The sequence below is a fragment of the Lissotriton vulgaris genome, chromosome 4_1 (assembly GCF_964263255.1).
Source record: "Lissotriton vulgaris chromosome 4_1, aLisVul1.2, whole genome shotgun sequence".
NCBI classification, from domain to species: Eukaryota; Metazoa; Chordata; class Amphibia; order Caudata; family Salamandridae; genus Lissotriton; species Lissotriton vulgaris.
In genome coordinates this window covers 92,465,277-92,490,221 of record NC_141691.1, presented here as the reverse complement: position 1 = coordinate 92,490,221, position 24,945 = coordinate 92,465,277, and the positions used below count along the sequence as shown (strand labels likewise).

Genomic DNA, 24,945 nt, shown 5'->3' with positions numbered 1-24,945 from the left:
TTCCTCTCCTCGGTAAAGGTTTCTTCTTCTAGTCCAAAAGTGATCTAATTTCATGGGATCAGGGTCCCAATATTTATACCCCAAAATCCTTTGTTCTCTGAGGGTAGAGGGGCCCTTGCCCAGTCCAAACCAGTTTTGAAGCACTCTGTTTACCAGACTTCTCCTTTCCTCTCACAGTGCAGGGCAGAAACATCAGACACCCCACAGGAGGTGGAGCCAGCATTGTGGAAGGTAAGTACAGTCCTGGAGCACTTTGTTTACAGGACTCCTTCTCTTCTTTCAGTGTGCAGGGCAGAGACATCAGCCGCTCCCTAGGGGGTGGAGCCAGCATTGTGGAAGGCAGGCACACCCCTATTCAGAGTTCAGGTGAGACTCCTCCCTCCCATCTAGATGCAGATCTCTCTATTCACCACTGGATGACTCAGCCGGTCTCTTGGAATCCCCCAGCCCTGTCACTCACAAAACCAGACAAAGGAATACACAACCTAGCAGAGGCAGGTTTCAATGGTTAGGCAAGCAAATATCTACTTTCTAAAAGTGGTATTTGCAAACACAGAATATTAAAATAAACTTCACTGAAAGATGTATTTTATCATTCTGAGTCCAGGCATACTAAACTCGAATTTCTACCATGTTCTCTGGGCCTGTAAGGATTATAAACATGTAACAATCCAACAGCCCATTCTGGCCTTTGGAGAACAGGTAGCCTTGCAATAGTGAAAAACGAAAATGGCTGTAATTCACTATTCAGACATGCCACACACATCAGGTAGTGTCCTACCTTACACTTACAATGCACCCTGCCCTTGGGCCTACTATAGGGGTGACTGATATGAAGAAAAGGGACGGTTTAGGGACTGGGAAGTGGGTGCACTTGCCCAGTCAGCATGATAATACCAGACTGTATGCAGGCTCTGCAATGGCAGACCATAGACACATTTTACATGGCTGCTTCTGTGGGTGGCACAACCAGTGCTGCAGGCCCACCAGCAGCATTTGGATTTACACGCCCTGGGCACACTCAGTGCACTAGACTAGGGTCTGACAAGTAAACCAAATAGCCAGACATGGAACTTTTGATTAATACATCAATTTACAATAGGGAGCACTTGCACTGTGGCACTGGATAGCAGTGGTACAGTGCCCAAAACCTCTAACAGCAGCAAAAATACATGAGGCAACAGCAAAAATGGAAGGTAGACCCACTCCAATGGTGCCAGGTCTAACAGGTACATTCAAAATATGTGCAGCCAAAATGTAGACAGGCATCAATAGATATGGAAAACCATTGCCCACCGTCGCAGCCACACCACGGGCCCCGCAGTCAACTCGTAATACAGCAGTCAGAAGGCCGCCAGCACTGCGGTCGTCTAGCGGCCGTGGCTGCAGTGTTCGGACGGTCTGACCGACAAACTCATAATCATGGCTATAGTGCAGATTGTTGGAGGTGTCTCATATGCTTTGATTGAGATGGCAGTTACAGCCTTGTATGGCTGTGTGTGGGTAAACTTTTAATATGGTTTGAACCATGGCTTATTTAAAGACTATGATTATTTTTTATGGGTAGTAGTTATTTGTTTTGTATTTAATGTGGTTTAAGAATTTGTAGTAAATACTACTTTGCTTATTTAGTAGTAGGGCATATATAAAAAGGATATTTGGGTTTGATATTCACCATGTATGATGTTATCTGATCAAATAGTTAGCAACACATTTTGAAGGTCCCATCCATCATCCAGGTTTGACAACGGCTTAGTTCAAGTAAGTTATCTGCGGTAGGCTACGTCTATCATTGTTTAGGTTTTCATATAATAGGAAGGGTTTCTCATTATGTGTAATTTTTAAGTTTTCAGGTATTTCAATATCTTGGTATTTCCTAAAGGCAGGAGGGGTTTCGCTGGTGGCTTTTTTAGGTTGTGCAATTAAATGTTTTAAAGTGAGTATAGGTGGTAGTGGACCTGAGATGTGTACACGGACTTGAGAGGGTATCGCTTTTAGGGTTTTCACTGTGGGCTCCTTGGAGCTAGTGCTTGCTTCTCTAATATCCTGCAATGCTTCCCTTACTTCTATTTCTCTCACATTTGAGGGGTGGTTATGTTCCCTTATATTAATCATAACATCATATTTTCTAGTGGTCCTCCCATAGTATGCATTAGATTTGGTACATTTCTAATTCACATTTTCCATTGATCTACTTTCTTGGTTGTAGGTGTTGCCCATGTAACTTAATATTTGCTACCCTTTCTGTGATGGTATGTATCTTGAGCTTTCTGTCATTATGCCTGAAAATAGTGCAATTGTATAAAGAATTACAATTCATTTTTATATGTTTGTTATTTACTTATAAAATCGCGCAATCGATTTTATTATTTATATTTACATTCATGTTCTCCTAAGAGGTTGCACCCTTTTTTGCATTTGTTCTACTGAGGGTGTTGTAATGTGGAGCTGGTGCTTTCTTTTATGTTGGAAGACAAACAAGCATTGGCATAGCCAATAGGTCTCGCTTTTTTGGACCTTATAAGTATTTAGTTATGCAGCACAATATTCTTGGTGCAACAACACCAACCGTTGCATGGCTAAACACATTATAAGGCGAGACCTATTGGCTATGCCAATGCTTCTTTTTCAAAGTTCTGGAGAATGTTATAGAATGTTGGAGAAAATGCTGCAGGAACGGAAAGAGATCCAGAAATTAGAAGTCAACCAGGAAGGACCTCAAGACCTGGCTCATCGACTGGAACACAGTGCCTTCGGTGAATCAGCACCCCTCCCCAGCGCCTTGAGACCCTTATGAGTGAGTAGTAGCGCTTTACAAGACCCCTGATTCATTGACATAAGTGACAGCAGTTCTACCGTGCTGTCGTGACACGATGAACCTGGCGCCATGTTTCAGCTAAATCATGCTACTGCAGCCATCTGGCATCTACGTCACCAAACTTTAAATGAGGGCCTTAAACGGGGACGTACACCCCGGCTGATATGATGGCTCAGTGTGCTTCCAGCGCACATGTTCAAGCTATCTGTAAGCAATCACTAAAAGAAGCGTGCAATTGTTTTCCAAATTAATTCTTCGTAGCAAAAATGTGATTAAACTAGCATTTTTGCCTTTTAAAACCTATCAGAAAACACACGTGTGGGGCATGCACAATTGGGATACATGTAGGATATTTACCAGAAGCAGGTGGTGTGTTTTGAGTCAGTTACCTAAAAGGAATCTGAAGGCCGGCTTGGCTTCCGTCCCCAGAATCCTAATCTTGCCGAAGATGGGAAAGGTGGCCACGTAGTTCCCGGAGGCGAAAGCTGCGATCTGCTGGTTGGAGCCTGGCTCCGACTCTCCAAACTGATTGCAGGGAAAGGCTAGGACTGTAAAGTGGGAGGGGCTGAGCTCTCTGTGCAGCTCCTGCAGCTCCCGGCCAGGTGCGGTGCGTCCATTGGGGCGTTGGGGCGTAGCCCCACTAAGCCACATGGATGCACGCACGCTAAGCAGGCAAAATGCAATTGTATTTGCCAATGCTCCTTACCTTGACCTTCCGTCCTCGACTCCTTCCTCACCTCACGCGTCACGCTGCTGAAGCCTGGGGGTGGGGCGACACCGGCTGGGCTGCGGCAGCTTGTTTGAGTGGCACAGGCTATAACCAGCCCGAGCATGCGCAGAGCACAGGCTTCCACCTTTACAAGGGACCCAAGGGTGCTGCTTCATGCCGCCAGGTCTAAATGGGCGATCAGGGCGAATACTAACTGTGCCTCCCCCCAGGCGCAGTGCAGCCACGTCACCGGCGCACACAGTCACGCTAGACCTTGTGCTGGTGCGTGTAGTGAGTTCAGTGACTGTCTGCTGAGTCTGACTGCTGGCTGGCTTCGTCACGTCGTCACTGTGACCACCTCAACTTTTCTATCTTGCAATAAACTTCACACTTGAAGTTATTCTATTTATGTTGTCCTTCATTGCAACACTCGCGCAGACTAATTGCCGGCTCGCACCTCTTATGATAAAACTCGTGTCAGCGCGAAACGGAACATTAGGAGGAGGCCTGGAAAACTGACTATGAGGCCTGGGAGACGAGTGCCAGGGCCCCTTCTGGAAATGGGAAGAAAGGAAGGGAAGAGAAGGAGAGGAGAGCTGAGGAGGGGAGGGGACAGGATGGGAGGGAGGGAGGAGAAGGATTGAAGAGAGCGCAGCATAGAGAGAGGAGAATTGAGGGGAGGGGAGGAGAGGAGGGTAGTGGGAAGGGTAGAGAAGGGGAGGAGAGTACATGAAGGAAGTGGAGCTAAGGAGAGGAGGGGCGGGCTGGGCTGGGGAGGGTGACCGGCAGAGGAGGAGAGGAGAAGAGGGGTAGGGGATGGGAGAGGAGAAGAGAGGAAAGGAGGAAGGAAGAGAGAAGGTAGGATGGTGTCATATAGCTACTTCTTTTCTACATACTGTGTTAAGTTAGCATGAGTTTATTAAATGTTTGCCCGCCGTTTTCATTCTTGCTTCACTTTTGCACACAACACATAATTGTTGTTTTAGCTTTCAACCTAGAAGAGCTTCGTGATTTACCAGAGAAATAATATGTTATTGCTCTGATATCAGTTTTGTTCTGCACTCTGGCTGCACAGTGAGTGCTGAAGGCTACACGGATAACTTAACCCAGTGTTGTTGTAAGGTCTGATCTTCGCACCCCTATAGACATAACACACATGCTGTTGCCAAAATCTGGCTCTAGCCGAGTTTTATATTGTTGTGCTGAACGCACAAAAACACACTTGATGTGCTTCGCATGCAGAGAGCTGGTGGAAGATGATGTGATCCTCCTGCCACTGAGATTTTGAGGTATGGGCCCGCCCTGCTAAAACCCAAATGAGACCTTCATAGATATAAAATACTATGCTAAATAGGGAGGGTGTGAATTAGACGTTGTTAATTTCTATTCATTCCAGCATCTTAGTATGCTGTCTCCTTTCGCCTTTTATGGACTAATAACTATGCTGATAACTTTGTTGCTTATAATATGTTTGCTAGTATTATACAAGATACTGCGTTTGAGAACCTTGTATTAGTAAATAAATATTTCAAACATGCACGTGTCCTCTTTGACTCCACGTTCTGGTTTGTGATGATTATATAACGAAAGAGTGTTCATGTGTTCCACGATACCTGAGGTATTCTAAGTTCATGTTCTGGTTTGTCTAAGCATTGGGAGTTTGATATGACCAATGAGACACTGTAGCTAGCTCGGTAAGGGGATTTTGGATACTGAGGTGAGTTTTGGACCATCCTAATTCACCGAGGTTCCAGGTCTCAATGCCCAGTTCTGTAGGAGAACGGAATCCCTGCTACATGGCGCCCATACGTTGTTGGCCTTATATCAGGACACTCGAGTAGGATATCATTCAAACCTTAACCCCTTCACTGTCGTTTCCGGAAAACGGTGGTGTCGGAAAAACTTACCTATTTTTGAAATAGGTCCTTTCAAGCTTGATTCTTACTAAAACGGTTTCCTTGATTTACTACCCAGTTGTGCTATAAAGTTTACTTTGTTTTTCTCATTCCTGTGCTGTCATGGCTCAAGCCGTGGACATTCCGCAGCATAGTCACATTGCGGTGCAAGAGCATTTGCGGGCTTACAATGTTCCTCTTGAAGGCTTGGCTGTGGTTATGGTGGTGAGTGCGGAACATGCTTACCCTTACGAACTCTTTTATTCGTGGGTGACATTTCCGGCGGTGGACGCAAATTCAGGCGTCTTCCACACGTACACTCCCATGGTTGTGCCTAATGAGTATACTCCGTACAGAGCACAGGAAGTTCCTATTGATGTTTGGCAGCATGGAGTTTGGTTTGGTGGTGCCCTACCCCATTCTTTAACCGCTCCGAGGTTAGGTCCTTTGTCCATTCCAGGCACTAGTTGGCCTGTCTTGGCTGGATTTACTCCTCATCCTCTACACGGCAATTGTAACTTGGGTGAACTGCGTCGACTACATGTAGTCGTGATTGCTGTGATTAGAGCCATAGTGCATTACATAAGCCGTAATCTTCCGGGTGGAGCCCAGTGGGGTGCGGCGCTTCCGGCAGGACAGGGTGGTTTGAAAATCAGTTCTGTCATGGTCAATGCCGTTATGGGCAAGAAGCCCCAGGAGGAGGATGATTTTCCTTTCTGGCTTGCCGAGAAATTTGACCAGCTGGAAGCTGTATTTCCTAATACGACTCCTGGTGAAAAACACCGGATTCTTATGCTTAGTTTGCAGAAGGATTTGGCCCCTGAGCTCGTTGACTGTGAGACCTGGGGTAAGACTTTTGTGGTGGTCTATGCTCGGTGCTACGGCACCCCGTCTATGTCCGTGCTGTTTTCGGTCCTTAAACGTGTTCAAGATGATCACGGATCGGAATCTGCGGTCGAGTTGGGCATGCGCCTGTGTGGCACCTTTGATGTAGTTTGCGATCTGATCCTTGCTAATGTCAAGGGGGATGCAGTGAACTTTCAGGTTGCTAACACATTGGCGGTGCTTCCCAAGGCAGAGAAACCCCGACAGTTAGCGAAGATTATTGTGGCGGCTTATAAAACTGTGGGTCGCAATTGTAAGGGTGTTAAGCCTTTTTCTGTTAAAGATAAAAAGCAGCCTCAGGGACAAACTTCGGAGACGGAAGTTCAGCCCAAGTCCAAAAAACAAAATTGGATTAAAAAATAGAAACAGGAAAAGCAACCTCAACAACAAACACAGGATTTTTGTCCTGCGTCTCCGTTACCTACGCATCCGGAACGTGTTTATGACTTGCGCGACCGCGCGACGATTAAGACTCCTGATCGATTTCAGGCTTCTGACCAACGCTCTCCTCGTTCCATTCAGGACTCATTGGCTCTGACGACCGGTGGGGGACGGGGCGGCAGAGGTCGGGGTGGCCAGCAAGGACGTGACCAGCCCCGCCCGAGGAACGGTGCAGAAAAGCAGGAAGACTCTGCTCCTAGGAGACCACAGTTTGCCAAGAAGAAAGTCGCAGACTTAACAGCGCATCGATATGCCCCAGATAGTGTGAACGCGGCTTCGGAATCTGACGTGGGCTCTGACCTTGCTGGACAGCGCGGCGGAGATTACCATAGTGAGAGAGGCGCTCCGTCCACTACTGAAGGTGACAGCGACTGAAACTTATGTTGTCATTGAAACAGCTGACACCAGAGTTGCTCCCCCTGATAGACTTTTTGAAATTGTCCTGTTGATAGAATGTGACATACAACGAACCATAAAAGGGGTATTTTGGGAAAATCTTTTGTCTACATATGACATTTTGCTTTCGGAGGCTAACTGGCCCCCACCTGTTTCGCGAACACAGTCTCGAAAGAGGATGCGCTGCATTTTGCAGAAGAGTGGGCTCTAGCTCTGGCGCCAGCTGTGTGCCGCAATCAGTGTGGTTGGGATAAATTGTCCCCAAGCCACGAGATTCCTTTGCGGTCTCAACCGCAGCCTCAACCTCAATATCCTATACGACGTGAAGCGAAAGCTTCCGTCGCGGCAATCCTTGAACAATTGGAATATCAAGGTGTAATTGAAACGTGTGTGTCACCGATGAATAACCCTCTTTTTACTGTAAACAAGCCTGACGGCTCATATCGTTTGGTTTTGGATTACCGGCATTTAAACTCGCATTGCGGTAACTGTGCAGTACAGAATACTCACAGCTCTGCCCTAGTGAATAGTCTTGTGCATAAGCGTTTTAAAACCACGCTTGACATTTCCAATGGTTTTTATGCCCATAGATTGGATGGTCTAAGTTCCCAATGGACCTCCTTCACATGCGGCGGTGTGCAAAAAATGTTTCGGTGTCTGCCTATGGGCTATAAGAATAGTCCTGGTGTTTTTTCCGCCCGCATCGTCTCTCTTTTGGAGAGGATCGACCCAGATGCTTGTTTGTATGGTGATGACATATATCTCACAGACGACGAACTATGGGAGCATCTGTGTCGAGTAAACAGAATAATTTGTAACTTTGCAGATCTCGGTTACAAGTTTAACTTTGCAAAATCGCACATTGCAGAGTACACGGTGTTGTTTCTGGGCTACGAGCTTAACAATGAAGGAAAGGGATTGGCTCCTCACTTCCTGGAGAAATGCGCTCAGTTGCGCGCTCCGACAACACTGAAAAAATTACAGTCTTTACTGGGCTTTTTGAATTTCAGGAGAACTTACATTCCGGAATATGCCCAGCGTATCAAGCCTTTGTATGCTTTGATACAACCATCTTTTACCAAATCATGCTGGCTGCCTGAGCATTCGGCTATACTGCAGTCTTTGCAGGCTGATCTTCTCGCTTCTAAATTCTTACTGACTCGTGATAATCAGACCAACCTGGTGATAAGAATTATCCCTGGGACGGTAGGTTTCACGTACCTGACTTTCAATGAAGGAGGCACAGTACCTATTGCTTACAAATCACACTTGTACACTTCGGCTGAATTGCGCTTTTCCACTGTGGAAAAAGTTTTGACGGCTGTGCAGATGGCTATTCTTAAGGAACGTGCCCTGTCACAGGGGAAGCGCATGTTGGTTGTTACCCCGTGTCCTGCCTTGGAGGCAGTCACAGAAGCCAGTGTACCTAATTCTAAAGCTTTGCACCCTCGGTGGATTCAATGGGCTGCGTCCTTGTCATCTCAGGATGTCACGTTTATCTTTGACACCACATTACGGTCGCAGGAGTACTTACAGTATGAATTTGTTCATCCGGCTCCATTAGCAATGCGACCCCTGGAGGATTTCCATTGCATCATTTACACAGATGGTTCGGCGCAGGTTGCCCATGGCTCTAAACATGCCTACATTTCCGCATGCGCCATTGTGGTCGGTGCCATGGTGAACGATGAGTTCAAGTCCAGTGTCGTGCACACGCAGACACTTGGAGACTGCACTGCACAATTAGCAGAGCTTCGTGCTCTGATGCTTACATTGGAGTACGCAGATCCTAGGGTGAGTACTCTTATCGTAAGTGATTCTTACTACTGTGTCCAGTCTTACAATGAGAACTTAATCTTTTGGATTCAGAATGAATTTCGTGATTCCAAGGGTGGCACAATAAAACATAAAATGATCTGGGTCCGAGTGGCTGAGCTTAACGAGCAGTTGCCATTTGTGTTTGTGATTCATAGTCTTGGCCATCAGCGTGTGGGAGTCCACGCTGTCGGTAATTCGCTTGCTGATGAAGCAGCGAAATCAGCAGTATCTAAATATTTAGTTGCAGCAGTTACACGGTCCAAAAGTAAAATAGATGATGACATCTTGGCGGCTGTTGCTGCCACTGAGAAGGGAGGTAAATATCCTGCGGGTTTCCCTTCAAAGTACACATAGCACTTAAGTCCCGACAAGGTTCCTTATGTGAAAATTCCTGATGTTGGGGAACGGCTGATCCCCAACTTGGATCGCAGGGCTATGTTGATTACAGCGGCGCATGAAGGTGTGGCGTCTGCACATGCGGGCGTCTCAGCCACTGTAACTCAGCTACAACTACGATTCTGGTGGCGGGGACTGTATAAACAGACGCGCGATTATGTCCTTCAATGTGACATTTGGCAGCAGATTAAGCCTTCGACCGCTGCACGTCTGCCACAGACACAGTTGTACATTTCTAATAAACCACTAGGTTGTGTTTATTTAGATCACTGCGGTCCTTTTTCTTCTGATACTGCGTATAAGTACATCTTAGTAGCAGTTGACTCATGCACACGCTTTGTGTGGGTATGGCCCCATCGTAGCGCTGATTCACGGACTGTCATAAGAGATTTGCGTGTCTTTGTAGGGATTTTTGCCTGTGGTACCTTCCATTCGGATCAGGGTCCGGCTTTTGCCTCTAAGGCGTATAAGGATGCTAGGGTTTAGTTGGGGGTCCAAGTCAAGTTTTCGTCTCCATACAGACCTGAGGGTAATAGTGTAGTGGAACGAATGAACCGTGACTTAAAGCAATCTTTGACAGCTCGAGTTATAGGCACTGGCAGAAACTGGCTGGCTCACCTCAATGGCGTGCAGCGTGCTCTTAATTATCTCCCTAGAAGGTCTCTGGGTGGGCGGACCCCGTACGAAATGCTCTTTGGTATCAAGATGTATGTCCCTGACCTCGACGGTCTAGACTGCGTGGCTCAAGCCACGGCCTTTGACGTAGATGAACAATACCAGAGACAGTCTTGCAAAGGAACATTTGCCCTCCACATCGGATGATGCGTTGCAGATCCCGGTAGTTGGCTGGCTACCCAAAATTGGAGAACTGGTTCGAGAGAAGATCGATAACAAGAAAGAATTTGGTCCTTCCTATCGAGCACCGGTCCCCGTTCTTGGAGTGAAGGGCACAAGAACAGTCGTATTACCACCACTTCCAGGTCGTAAGGAAAACAGGTTTATCTCAATTGACAATGTCAAGATACACATGGTGGCCGATTCTTCATAGCATGACACCGGCAGTCTCCTGTCCTTCGATGATGAGAAATTCTGTTTTGGGCATTACTGCAGCTGCTGATCCAGAAGTGGCCCTCGAGATGCCTGTCATTTCCAGTCCTTTACTGAACACTTTCCCAGTTAATAACATTGATGACCTCGATTATGCCTATCCTGCTGATTTATCGATGCCTGACTTACAAACACGTTTGGCCACAGACTCAAGATTCTCATTTGACTCTGCTTCAGTGACTTCGACAAAACCCTCATGTTATGCAATTTATGCCTCTTTATTCAAGAAACATTTTTTGGTTCCCCCTTGGACATATATTTGGCTAATGCTTTTTTCAGTATACCTTTTTATGTCATTTGGTTTTGCTTTTGTGTTTTATTTTTTCCGTCTCATGAATGGACACTATGTCGAGGAGAGAACATGCATTCGGCATCTTAATGGAACTTTGGCCCCCTTTTCCTCTTCACATTCTGCACACAGAGTTAAAAGAGACTTGAACTTTGTTAACATCACAGCTTGGCCAGTTCTTGATGGGATTGTGTGGGATGCAGTTAAATTTCAAATTCATGGCCCCACTGAGGTGGTTAAGGTCCCAAATGTACTGAGAGTGAACATGGGGGATGTGGTAAAATAAAACATACGTTCTGATGATTGGAATGTTCAGGCCGTAGAATCATTATTCTCTGATTTAAAATATTATGCTGCCTTTGATGCTGAAGATTTATATTTAGAGTCTGCTAATTATGGTGATTTATTTTGCTTTCAACATTTTGGTAACCATTTTCTGCAGAAATCAAGTTCCAGAAGGGGTACTGTAAATTACACACAATGGGAACATTGCCCAGCACCATTACAGGGTGGCTCCAGTACATTTTTGAAGAAGTACACTTACTTTACCGACTTTAATCAATCAAGTCCTGAGTCCTTTTATTTTAAGATGACACAGAAGCCCATGTCCAAAGTTAGACTTACCGATACTAAATTATTGTATTCGAAGTCCTTTCTAGAAAAGTTAGCTGTAGAGGGCTACGAGCTATGGAAGGAAGCCATTGACCTTAAATCGGTTTGGGGTTCTAAAAGTTGGCAGGTACAAGGCACTGAGGCTTTGCACCGTGCATGTCTCATCCCGAATCACATGTTGTTTTTGAATTCTACTATTTCTCAGACAACGTGCTTTGGATTGGCTACTTCAAAAAAGTTAAATACCCCTGCTGTCCCTGATTTGGAAGAATATTCCGGTTGGGATAATTTCACAAAGTTTTCCATTCGAGAGTTGCAAACATTACTACATAATGCATCCTTTAATGTATCCAGTTTTGATCCGAAGGGTTGGCTGCTGTGGCACAGAAGCTCTGACTCTTGCCAGCATCGCTTTATGGGTTTAACTGAAGGTTTTACACAAGTCAGGCCTGATCCACGTTTTGATCCTGACCACACTGTTACAACATACTCAGTTGGCAAATTATGTCAGAATTGGTTACAACATTCTTCATTAGCTGCTGTTAAATTACATCTCTCTAGGCTAACTGATGATGTGGATCTAAATGATTTTATAAAAGGCCCGGCTAGCGGTAGATCTAAACGTTGGATTTATGCTTTTTACAATGAAATCTGGAAGCTTTCACAAATTGAGGCTGCTAAGCGCCTGAGGGCTATTGATCAAGCTAATTTAGAAAAGGTGCTTGCAGTTGTCGATAACAGTATTAACATGCTTTCTTCCCGCATATACACGTTGAATAACATAGTTTCTTCAGTGGTTGATATTGTAAATGATGAGGTGTCTGTGTTATACCATGGCCAAAATCAATTGCGTTCTGTAATGCAGTTTGCGTGGACTCTGCTGACTCTTAAGTCTGGCCGTGTGCCCTGGAATTACATGAACGTGTCCTCCCTCTTTGCCCCGTTTAATTTGACTGACAAACAGCGCATGCTTTCAATGCGTGATGCATCATTTTCTATGTTACACATTGAAAGGTTGGAATCTTTACCGTTCTCTGTTGCTGAGGCCACTGATGCAACGTGGCTTATCCATGGATTAATTTCATTACCATTCGCCTTGTACAAATTCTCTAGTTGTATGCGATATGTTGCAATAGGACGTTCTGAACCGTTAGGGGGTGCCTTCCTCCATGAGACATGGTCTCTTCCTTTCACATATAGGTGCCTGAAAGACGGTAAAGAAGTTTATCTTAATGGGGAGGAATGCACTGAGTCCCCTGACCATTCATTAATATGCAGACACATCCAGTTACATGGTTCCTGTAACCAGGAACGACCTAATCTATCCTGTGTGTTAAAAGGGACTCCTGTTCGTGCAATTGCTCCCACGTTTACGCTTCTGGCAAATGGTAGTTATTTGCTGTTGAATAACGAGGAGTGTTGTAGTTTAATTGTTGGTATCGCTTATGTGGTAACTGTATCGGAACGTGTTGTGTGCTGCAAAAACGTTCTGTATCCCCCCTACGCATGGGAATTCAGATGTTTCCATCTGGCCGCGCATCCCAACCTTGAAGGCAGCGTTCAATGGTATGACTAGAATAAGAGCCCTTTTGTCTCAGAAAGTGGTGGCCCTGAGTTCGGCCCGAGAAACATTCGTCCTTCACATAGCTAACACATGCACAGAAGTGCAGGCGCTTTTAAATACTGATTTACCGTTACATCTCAGCGAGCTAGTTCATCAAATCTTTAATGCCTCCTCCACTTCCGGCCGTGCTCACTTTTTTAAATTAGTTAGCAGCGGTCTCGTGCCTTCATTTGAAAAAATATTTGGGGTAATCCCTGCTTTCTTTCATTCAATTTTTTCGAGTTTGTTTGGAGGCTTCCCTGTCTTGCTGGCTTTAGCTGCAGGCGTATTGGTGATATTTTGTTTTATTACAAATGGATGCCCATCCTGCATTAGGAGCAGAAGAGCCCCTCCTGTCACTGTTGCGCAACCGGATGCTTGATTACTATGGCACCCTGCCGCTTGCGACTTTAAGCACGGCATTTGGATTATCGTTTCGATTTTCCTATTTCACATGTGTCCAGCCTGTGTTTCATTGCTTGAGCTGCGATTTCCACTGGGCCCTTGATTTGTGTCTCTGCTTGACGGTGTCTCCTGACGTCGATTTTAATCATCTGATGAGCCCCGTAGTTGTTCACGAGTTGGTTTGTTCTGGCGAAAGGATTATGGCCTTGGCAGCGATGCATGGACTAATGGGTCATTGGGATGTACTCACAGCGGCGCATGAGTTCTTGGCAAGGAGCTTTCTTGAGAACCCACCGAGTTGTCCTCTGATGTTAATAGAGGATCCAGTGACGGAGCAGCACGTATGTTCCTTCCCACTACTTAATTGGATGGCTGAACTGTTTTCGGATGATGACAGTGATTTCATGTTGGAGGCTGTGGCTGCATATTTTGCATATTCAGTTCTATCGTGAGATGCCATGGAGTTTACTTATTTCGGCACGTACATTTTTATATTTTTGGACAGTGCCTTTTTTCACGTGTGAAAATTTTGTATACGTCCCAAACCTATTGACTTATATTTTCAAAGGTTGGAACAATTACGCTTGGCCCATAAAGGCCTTCATATATACGTTTGGAGAATAGATTAGCTCATTATTATTGAACTCTGTTTTCAGGTTAAAACCCCTTCCTGGTTCTGACTTTACATGATTTCTGACAGTGCTCTGATCATTGGGGGGGTATCATATAGCTACTTCTTTTCTACATACTGTGTTAAGTTAGCATGAGTTTATTAAATGTTTGCACGCCGTTTTCATTCTTGCTTCACTTTTGCACACAACACATAATTGTTGTTTTAGCTTTCAACCTAGAAGAGCTTCGTGATTCACTAGAGAAATAATATGTTATTGCTCTGATATCAGTTTTGTTCTGCACTCTGTCTGCACAGTGAGTGCTGAAGGCTACACGGATAACTTAACCCAGTGTTGTTGTAAGGTCTGATCTTCGCACCCCTATAGACATAACACACATGCTGTTGCCAAAATCTGGCTCTAGGCGAGTTTTATATTGTTGTGCTGAACGCACAAAAACACACTTGAGAGCTGGTGGAAGAAGATGTGATCCTCCTGCCACTGAGATTTTGAGGTATGGGCCCGCCCTGCTAAAACCCAAATGAGACCTTCATAGATATAAAATACTATGCTAAATAGGGAGGGTGTGAATTAGACATTGTTAATTTCTATTAATTCCAGCATCTTAGTATGCTGTCTCCTTTCGCCTTTTATGGACTAATAACTATGCTGATAACTTTGTTGCTTATAATATGTTTGCTAGTATTATACAAGATACTGCGTTTGAGAACCTTGCATTAGTAAATAAATATTTCAAACATGCACGTGTCCTCTTTGACTCCATGTTCTGGTTTGTGATGATTATATAACGAAAGAGTGTTCATGTGTTCCACGATACCTGAGGTATTCTAAGTTCATGTTCTGGTTTGTCTAAGCATTGGGAGTTTGATATGACCAATGAGACACTGTAGCTAGCTCGGTAAGGGGATTTTGGATACTGAGGTGAGTTTTGGACCATCCTAATTCACCGAGGTTCCAGGTCTCTATGCACAGTTCTGTAGGAGAACGGAATCCCTGCTACAATGGAAAGGCCAAGTTCAGAAAGAAGGGCAGGTTGAGCAGAGAATGAAGGGAGAGATGGAGGAATTAAGGCACCCACTTCTACAGTCTTTAAATATTATCATTCTACATACTGTGGTAATTACTGTGCAGTAATACCTGTGTACCTGTCATTACATATGTATGGCCAATCACTGTGTGACTTCAGTGAAGCCATGCAGTAGCGATTGGCCATGGCTGTGTGTGTGGTGACGTCCCAGGCGCAGCACAGCCAACGTCACCGGCACACACAGTCACACTAGACCTAGTGCTGGTGCGTGTAGTGAGTTAGTGACTGTCTGCTGACTGTTGGCAATTGCTTTATTAACCTTCCTGCTTTCTCAAATTTGCTTGAAAGTGCACCATTTTTCTTCACTTTTTTCAAAATGTTCTCTTATGGTGGTTCGGGCTCACGGCGCAGTATGCCAATCATTTTACGCCCTACCACTTTCAAATGTCACCAGCCGCCCCTGCTGTAGCTCCTTTCTGTGTGCTGGCATTTGCTAGCCATGTTTACAACCAGGGAGGCTTGGGGGCAAATAACGGGGTTAGTAACTCTATGGAAACACATGAACATACACCATCCCAGGCTGTGCAGCGAAAAATATACACAGCTAAACATAACTGGATATGTAGGTATAAACCTCCATAGCTTAATGCTATAGAGGCAAAGTGTTCTAATCAAGCGCTTTAACGTCATGTCAGGAGTAGGAAAACAGTATATAAATGCAATTACGTTACAATGCAATCTTCACATAGACAATGCCACCAGCGAGACATTATTTTTATTCACATATACAGACAGGCTAACTTTATAAAAGCCACTAAACTGACAGCATTGTAGAAATAGTTTATCAGCATTGTCCTAAGTGCATTCAACTAATTTCCTTTTCTTTGCTTTGCAGAGATCTTTCAAGCACATACGGAATCACGGACAACCCCTGTCAGATGTAGCCCCCATCTTCTGTTTCTCCGAAAGTGGTACGTGTCAGATTTTTTTTTATATCACGAAAACTGGAAGTAAAGTAAAAGGAATCACGGCTGGACTTTTACTTTGCCCACTTCACACATTCGATAGTTATACAAAGCGCTTGGCTTTTCAACACAAGTGACGTAAAATAGATGCGTGCCTAGTAGCTCTCAGCCTCAGATGGAAACAACTTACTTTGCCTTGATACCTCTCCAGAGAGACGGTCCCTCCTTTTAGATCCTTTACTTGTAAAGAATAAAAATCCTTCCTTTTCGACTTCGAGAACTTGAGCTGCAGCAGGCACAGTAACGCTGTGCACAGCAGCATGGAGAGGAGAACCAGGAACATCCTGACTTTGGAGACGGCGTGCTTCAGTGGAAGAGCCGAGAGGTCCTCCATTTTGGTGCATTACTAGGGGTGTCTGGGCAGGCCTGGAATGTGAGCAGGGCCAGGGAGGAGGGCTGTAACACGAGCCCCCAAGCCCTGCGTTTCAGCAGCTACCGCACACGGTCCTCAGAGAGCAGACAGATGCGATGAGCTGCTGCTCACACCACGCACGTGATAGGCTGTCTCAACTGTCTGTACAAAAGGGGAGGGGCATGAATCGCCCTTCCTCTCTCTTTGCATCTGGACGTGGAATCCTGTGTAACAAGGGGAAGATCAAAACAACAAGTATCTGAATGCAGTGTTTAATTTGTGGGGTGGCTGGCTTTATTTTTTTATGTTTTGCCATTGAGCAACATTCCGTCCATCATCTTGTGTGTTTTGCTGTTCACCCTATGTGGGAAGTGTATGCCCAGAGGTGGGTCCCTTGCTCACTAAGCCACTGGAGTCAAGCTATCCTGGCTGAAGACGGCTGATAGCCAGAAACCGGTGCTAGGATGCTTGATTCCGGTCCAGGAAAGACATAGCTTGGCAGTTCGGGCTGGACTGTTCCCATGAGGCACAGGGTCAAGACTGATTTGCATATGACCATGTCTGAACTGGGGTGGCTTGGTGAGCAAAATAACAATGGATTAAACCCAGATCTGTGACTGGGGGTGAATGTTTTGCCATTGAGCAACATTTCGTCCATCATCTTGTTTTTTTTGGTTTTTTTTTTTTATCATCAGACTGATTCAGAGAAAGAGAGAGGAAGACTAGAAAGAAGAAGGAATAGAAAGTAGGAAAAGACGAGGAAAAGGAGTAACATCTGAACATGGTGTTTGTGCTTGCACCCAAAAAAACGAGTGACGAGTGGAGCGCACACTTGCGAGCAGGAGGTCGAAGTGGATGCCTGCTTGTGCCCAAGGGGGACTGCTGAGTGCGAGTGGTGCATTGGCCGCGCTGCCGCGAAAGTGATTACCGGCTGCAAGGGTGCCCGCGAGATGGTGCCTGTGCTCGGAAGCCAGATGGCGGCTGTGCGCGAGCTCGCGCATAACCGCAAGCTTGTCGCCAGCAAAAGCAGCACTTTGAAAACTCCACTCCTAAATGTCTCGCCAGAGCAGCGCATGCACTGACTCAGGCGAGACGTAAAAAAGGAGCATTGGTTTTATTTTAAATGCTTATTTGTCGGTTGTTTTTTTAATTTGGTTTTAGGGTTTTTTATAACAATTTACATATACACATTTTTTATTGTGTTTTTTTGTTTTTTGATTGGTGTTTTTTTGGACATGTTAACACTTTCTCGAAGATGCAGAATTCACTTTTAGCGAGTACATGTAGAGATATAAAAATTAGAGATTTCTTTGTTAATTATTTGGTATTTTACAATTTTAATTTTAATTAAGTTGTAGCTTGTATATTAGTTTTACTTGATGTATATGTGTCCTTTTTCAGGATCTGGTCAGAGAATCTGGCAGAATTTCATTGTCTTGCACCTTTTGTCATTTTTGCAGTATTAAATTGATAACATCTCTGTGCCTTTTATATTGTTGATTTAATTGCTGGGGTTTTTTTTTGGTTAAGTTTGTTTATTGTTAGATTTTATTGGTTAGTTAAGTTTTAGTGTGATATGTTTTTATTAGTGATGTCTTTTTACAATAAATGGCAATTTATGTTTTATTTCTAATGTTTAATTTGTAGTTTGATAGTTTTGAATATTATTTTATTTACATATATATTTATTAATATTTATATTATTGCATAAATATTTCAAGTTATGTAACAACAAATTGCCCGTATTCGTATATATGTTAGTTATAGTTTTTTTGGGGTGAATTATAATTATTTTGGCGATGTAATATATTTTCAAATTAAAAATATGTGCATATTGTTTAATGTGTATTGTAATTATTTATTTAACGTAAAAAGTAACGATTTTTATAAATAACAATTTAATTACTTTGGGATATTATTGTAGCCCATATAAATATTTTTGGCGAATCGTATGGTTCTATCTTGACACCATCATTGGCCTTAGGGGACTCGAACCGTCTACCTCAGGAAGTCACTAGCCCAAGCATCCCCGTTGGAAGGGACACGAACCACTGCGCCTTGTGACAAATCATATGTTTATTTAAAGGTAATGATATTTTTGTTTCTGATATTTCTGTTTTTGATATAAGTAAAAATCTATATTTTTAATAATGATTTTTACGTAGTCAATATTTTGGGTTTTATTAATTAAGTATAGGTCGGTGATAGTTTTGTTAAAGACATTTATTTTCTGATATTTTTGTATATCGATATTGTGTGCATCAATATTATGTAAGTGATCCAGTATTTTGTACTGAAAGGGTAGCCCCCCAGTACAAAACTTATGGTAGGTATCACAGAGACACTCATGCTATCTTGGTGTATGCCGCTAGGCTGTCTAAAGTGCACCAGGGTAGAAGGAGACAGAAACAGCTCCATATCCTAATACATATGGTGCTGTTCTGTTCTCTCCCTTTGACACAATGCAGCAACTTTGGTTGCTGTGTTGCATCAAATAAACATAATCTAACCCTTAGTTTCACTGACATCGATGGCCAAGGTAAACATGGTTTCATGAGCCCTGTCTGCTTCCTAAAACAAGAGTACCAAGGTCTGTGTTAGGGGTAGCAAAGAGCAAGCCAAGGGTAGAAGTACACCTAAGTGATGTTCATGCCACTGGCAGGCTTTTTCTCTAACTTAAAGCATTCAAAAGAGCATTACCTCATTGTACACTTCCTTGATCCAGCCCCTCCGTTGTTCTAATCTTTTCTAAAATAAAATCTTTTATCCCATGCCGTGCCTTCAGGACAAACTGCCCAGAAAACCACATTTTTTGTCTTTTTTCTGGGAAAGCTTTCCAGCCCCATTCCAGACTGGAATGCAAATGGGGCAGAGTAGAGCATTTTTTTTGAGGATTCCATTTCAAGGTATCAAGCTGTTTGGTGCTGAGTATGGGTGAATAGTGACTAAGACCTTCAAGGATCACAAGCATGACCAACCCTATAAGCCTAAGAAGTCGTATTCCTAAAATGCTAGATTTCAAGACTCCACAAAGGGTTCCCTTTAGTCTTACAAATCTTCTCGAGATTCAGGCCTTAGTGGTTGGGGAGGAGGAACCTGCTTCATCAGCAGATCTAATCAGAAGTAGCAATGGTCCTGACTGCTGGAGAGCAGTGGGATGCCTAGACCTGTATGCGGCTGTATCTGAGACTTTAGTGTGGTGCTAGAAAACAGCAGTACAGTGGGTCCAGTGGGTCTTTGAGATTATGAAGAGGGGTATTCTATTGTCTTTGTTGCTTGAACATGAAATATTTCGAAAGAACAAGAGATAAGAGGCATTTGTCAAAACAGGAACAGTTTCTTTAATTAAATAGTGTGGCTGGGAGAACAGTTACATGTATTGGGTCTGAGGACTGTCTCAATTTACAATCATTTAAACACAAAGAATCCACACAGATATGTTATGGAGTGGTCCGTACAATGGTGGGGAGCACCCAGACTCCTTTAAATACCCCTCACACACCAAAAGGGCCCTTGGTGTCATGCTTCATCATTGGGGTCTTCGCATCCATCTACGGAATGCGGCGTGCTGCTGACCGACGATTTCGTGGGAGCACTGAATTTTTAAACTGTGTGTGGAGGTATTGGATGTTAAGTGAGTGGTGGGATCGAAAGTGAAAAAATATGTGAATGTTTAAAAAATACCTGGCAAGTGAGGTCTAATAAATTTAATGGGCCTCCATGCTGGTATTGTTAAAAGGGGTGTGGTGGAGGTATTTTATATTTTAAAGTACAACACCTCACATGTGCGTCGACATGTTTCGAAGCAAAGGCTTCTTCAGGACTGAGTGCACAGATCTCCACCTTACTCACGTCGGGGTGTCACTAGGCGTACCTCATAAACAAACTATGTTTAATCTAGCTAAGGAAAAGACTACAATGTGCCTACTTAGTTTCTCTTACTCACAAGTATCTGCAATGCGTACCTGAAAAAATGGGGAAACAGAAGAACACAAGTGAAAAAAAACATCTAGTATTTAGTAGAAAATATCCAACATGATTGTTCAGTGGCCTCGAAAGAAGTGATGGCGGCTCTATCTAGACAAAATATGTCATCCTTTTTCTGTGCAGTGCCCTGTAAAGGAAAAAAAAGGACAAGTACAAGACACACATACACATAAGATAAAACACACCCTCTCTTTGGATATCCATTAGATGATGTTGTAGTCTGGGACTTAAATAAATAAAGGAGGTAAACAGTCAAATAATGCATACTTGCTGCCATTCAAGTGGTTAGCATCATGAGCCTTCAAAACGGTGGGGTTATTGTGCTTAATAGCATCCTACAAAAACATGTGGGGTAGATCAAAATATAGTCATGGATTGGCCGACTCTTTCATTACTTACTTGACAAAAGTTCACTGGATTCCTGTGATCTATATCGGCTGTGCTGTACTTACAACAGCAGGAGATTCCCATTGCTTGACTAACCCCAGCCGCAGTTCCGTGGATAGTGTGTGGAGCGCGGCTGTACATCGTTAAATACACCCTTCAATTGACGTTAATTGGTAAAACCAGAGTGGACCTGGAAAAACCATGCCTTAAAAGATATTTCCGAGTCTAGACAGCCAAAGCGAATGCTTCGTGTGTTAATAGTGTCAGTCGACACTTGAGCATTGAAACGCTGCTGCAGAGTCTGAAAACGCGACTGCGTGTAGAACTCTTGCCGAAGTGTTTATGATCGCACATGCGCAAAGAGCAGTGGCTGGTGCATGCGCTTAGTATTGTATTTAAAAACAAGCTGCGCACGGAGTCTATTAACTCTGCCCTGCATACTGTGCAATTGGTATTTAGTCAAAAGCGAGATAGCAAAATTCAGTGCATATGAGAGTGTGCATTGAACTCTTGCCGATTTGTTTTTGGAGGCGTATGCGCAAAGAACAGTGGTTCGCGCATGCGCATAGTGTTATGGCGAGCCACCATTCTGCGCAAGAGGTATTTAGTACAATACATAAGTAAAGGCATTCAGTTGGGCACATTTGTATGGTAAAAAGCATATTACAAACCAACCGCTGTATATATGGCGTTGTTGCACCCAGATGATAGTTACAGATGCACGGTTAGTTTAAAACCCTCATATATGAGCACAAACATTGGCCGTTTTTTGGTGTGGTTGTTAGCTAACTCCAGGGGTGTGTGATGTACACCCTTTGGTCATGTGATGGAGACAAGTCCCAAAACAAAGGATACTGCATTACGGGGCAGAGACCATACCAGGATAGGATTAAGACATTGCATAGCGGGACATTATTCAAAGAAACACCATCGAAGAAGCTAAATCAGCTGACCCCATGGGATGTCATCAGTGAGCCCATCAATATGGGTCCCTTAACGGAAAACCCAGCGTTGTTCCTTCTCAAAAAGGCTTTTTTCTGAGGGGAGCTGCTCAATTATGGTGCAGATGAGGTAATTCATAGAGTGCGTCTGAGTTAGAAAGTGGGAAGCCATTTTGGTCGTGCTCTTTTTGCAACTGACATTGCTCTTGTGCTCGCCAATTCTGATCTTTAAAGTCTCAAAGTCATATCGATGTATTCAAGGCCGCACTGGCAAGTGATCATATATATGACATTTCTACTGCTGCAATTCGTGAATTTTCTTTGTTCCCAGTTACTACCATTTCTGAAGTTCAGATGTTTACTCTTTTTAGGTCTCGTGACCTATCAATGCGCATGCGCATTGATAGAGAAGCGAGACTATAGGGCTTTAAACAGACTTTAACTTACTGGCGATTTGGTGCTGTGCCCGTGTGGTTTTAGGTCAATGCGCAAGCGCATTGACCTAAAATGCGCGTGCACAGCACCAAATCGCCGTCTGTTCCCTCAGCCGCACTCCTCCCACACCCCCGCTCCGCCCCCTCCCCTGCCTGCCGTGTCGCATTTCTCCTCCCCCCTCCCCACAGCAATGCCCTCCGCCTTGGCTCGCTAATCCGCTCTCCCTCCTCCCACACCCCCGCTCCGCCCCCTCCCCTGCCTGCCGTGTCGCATTTCTCCTCCCCCCTCCCCACAGCAATGCCCTCCGTCTTGGCTCGCTGTTTTTTTTTTATTTTTTTTTTTTACATGAAATCATAACTTTGTGGTACCTGGAGATTCCTTTTCTCTTTGACTACAAGGGCCTGAATGCGGTAGCAAAATAACGGGATGAAGTGAGTTGCACATACATACTGGACGGTTGTGCACCGTTTCTAAAGCGAACTGAAGACCCGGGATCACAACGTCGGCAACTGCAATTTCTTCACCCTTCCCTGCCTGCACCCTCGTCTTTGTTGTTTTTTTTGTGGGGGATGATGGGCGAGTGTGGGTGGTGGTAGGAAGCCCTCAGACTGCTCGTTCATAAGATCGCTTCCGCTCCTAAGCATCAAGCAATGCAGCGACACATCTGCTGCTTTCTGAAACAAACTAGATTTCAATTTTACCTGCGAGCGACGCCCTAAACGGACAAACATAAAAAGCTATTAATTAATGTTTAAACATAAAGGTAACCTTTAAAAAAAATATATGTGAATAAAGCTGGAAACTTATTTTGTGCTGTTAAAATATTAGCTATGTCCCCCGCTCTGTTTATCAGTAAAGTGTTGATCGATTTTGAGCGTGCATGAACAATTAAGTTGATATTGCCTGTAATTATTGTATCTTTTTCTGTATGCGAAAAGCGTTCTTGTACTGACAGCAATAACAACTCAATCCTCGGTCCCTTCGCAGCTTAGTGCTTCTCTGCCCATTCTGGAGCTTCTCGGTGGTTACAGGGTGGTCTGTAAGGCATATATAGTTATTTTGTGCCATCCCTCTACAGTTCGAGGAGATAGACCACATTCTTTGCCTCCGGCCACCGCCCATCGGATGCAGACATGTTTCTGTTAGTTCTCAGATCCAGTACATTCTGGGGGTGGCAGTCATTCATGGACCCAGCTGCGTGTTTCTGTGCTCTTTTACCATACAATACCTCTGTGGCAAAAGCACGTTTTTTTCCCTTCCCAAAATGCCCACCCCCCCCCCCCCAATACGTCGTAGAGTCCAGATCAGCCATGGGTAAAAGCTTAAGTCTGAAGATGTTTAGCACTTCTCCCCACGGTCTCCTAGCTGAAAGTCTGTGCCAACAAGCAGGAACCAAGCCCCCCCCTTTTACTGAAAATACTTGCGCTACTTCTTTGTAGTCACTTTCATTGTTCAATTCATTTTTGTTGTTAAAACTCTTGCACTTGTTTTAACTGTGCTGCTGTTGATCTGAGAGGCATCCGATTTGTATTCCGGTTTCACCAATTCACTCCCCTTTCAATCACGTTCCACTACTTTTTCGTTGGCCTCAGGCTGGCATTTAGCCCAGTAACTACCAGGTCTGATTTACATGCCAAATATATTTAAGGCTCGCATCGTGCACAGACTCTCTGAGGCAAACCCGGCTATTCAAGGCTCGGCTCGGCTCTGGCTCTTTTAACTTGTCGACTCGGTCAGATCTGATGTTATACCATTTGCACCCCCACCTGACCCCTCCCACTACCACCCCCCACTTTACCTCGGAATCCAGTGTGGCATGCTCTCAGAGGTAGAACCCCCCCTGCAGCCCTCTGCCCCCAGCGATGTGCATGCCCAGCGGCAGCCGGCAGTCCTCTGCCCGCACCCCAGCGGTGTGCACAATCAGTGCAGCCCGCAGCCCTCTGCACCCCTCCTCCTAGTGGTGTACACGCTCACTGCAACCCGGAAGCATCTGCCCCCCTCCCACCCAGGTGTGCACGCTCAGTGGCAGCCCGCAGACTCGCCCCCCACCCCCAGCATGCGCATTGAGAAGAAGTGTGGCTCAGGGGTTAGAGGCGGCAGACCTGGAGCTTGAGTTCAGCCCGGGACCAGGGTTCAATTCCCCGCCTCGGCGGGTCTTGGGCTCAAAAAATTCCACGGACTCGTTAATTCTCGCTCCGGTGCCTTCTCGACTCACGGGTTCACACTCTGCGACTCTGGGCAATAGCTTGCTTAATCTCCACAACGGCCCCTCGCGGTGGGATGCCTGGCTTTCACCTTGTGGATACCCTTCCAGGGTATCTCACAGGGGAATACCAGGACGGGTTCCCTAAGCAAGCGCTGAGATGCCCCAGGGTAAGTCGTGCGCTATATAAATCTCATTCATTTCATTTCATTTCATTTCATTGAGCGACACACACGCCTGCACTTGCAGACTCACATGCATGCACTCACATACACACACCCACATGCACACTCAGACACACACACACACATGCACTCACACTCACATGAATACTCCCACTCAGGCACACAACTAGCGGCAGGCTGAAACACAAAGTAAATAATAAATAAATAAACAACATGTAATCTTTATGACAGGGATTACACTGCCACTGACAAAGGTAAACAAAAGTTAGCTCAGGATCTGCAACACTGCATGTTCTTCTCTTCGCTCAAGTTTGACTTGCAACTGTGGGGAGGGGGCAGTGTATTCGCCAGAGCACTTCCACCTCATAATCTGGAAGCATAAATCACCCCGCCCTCC

The 24,945-nt window shown here is 44.7% G+C and overlaps 1 protein-coding gene across 1 annotated transcript; it reads right to left on the bottom strand.

The window, feature by feature from the left end:
* Positions 1-2,609: 2,609 nt before the first annotated feature.
* On the bottom strand, positions 2,610-16,392 carry LOC147718419 (putative glutathione peroxidase 8-B). The gene is made up of 4 exons (XM_086967196.1): positions 16,182-16,392; positions 15,500-15,551; positions 3,208-3,416; positions 2,610-2,668 (listed from the first exon to the last, which is right to left on the bottom strand). Exons 1-4 carry the CDS (start codon positions 16,390-16,392, stop codon positions 2,610-2,612), a joined length of 531 nt encoding a protein of 176 aa, XP_086823322.1.
* Positions 16,393-24,945: the final 8,553 nt, after the last annotated feature.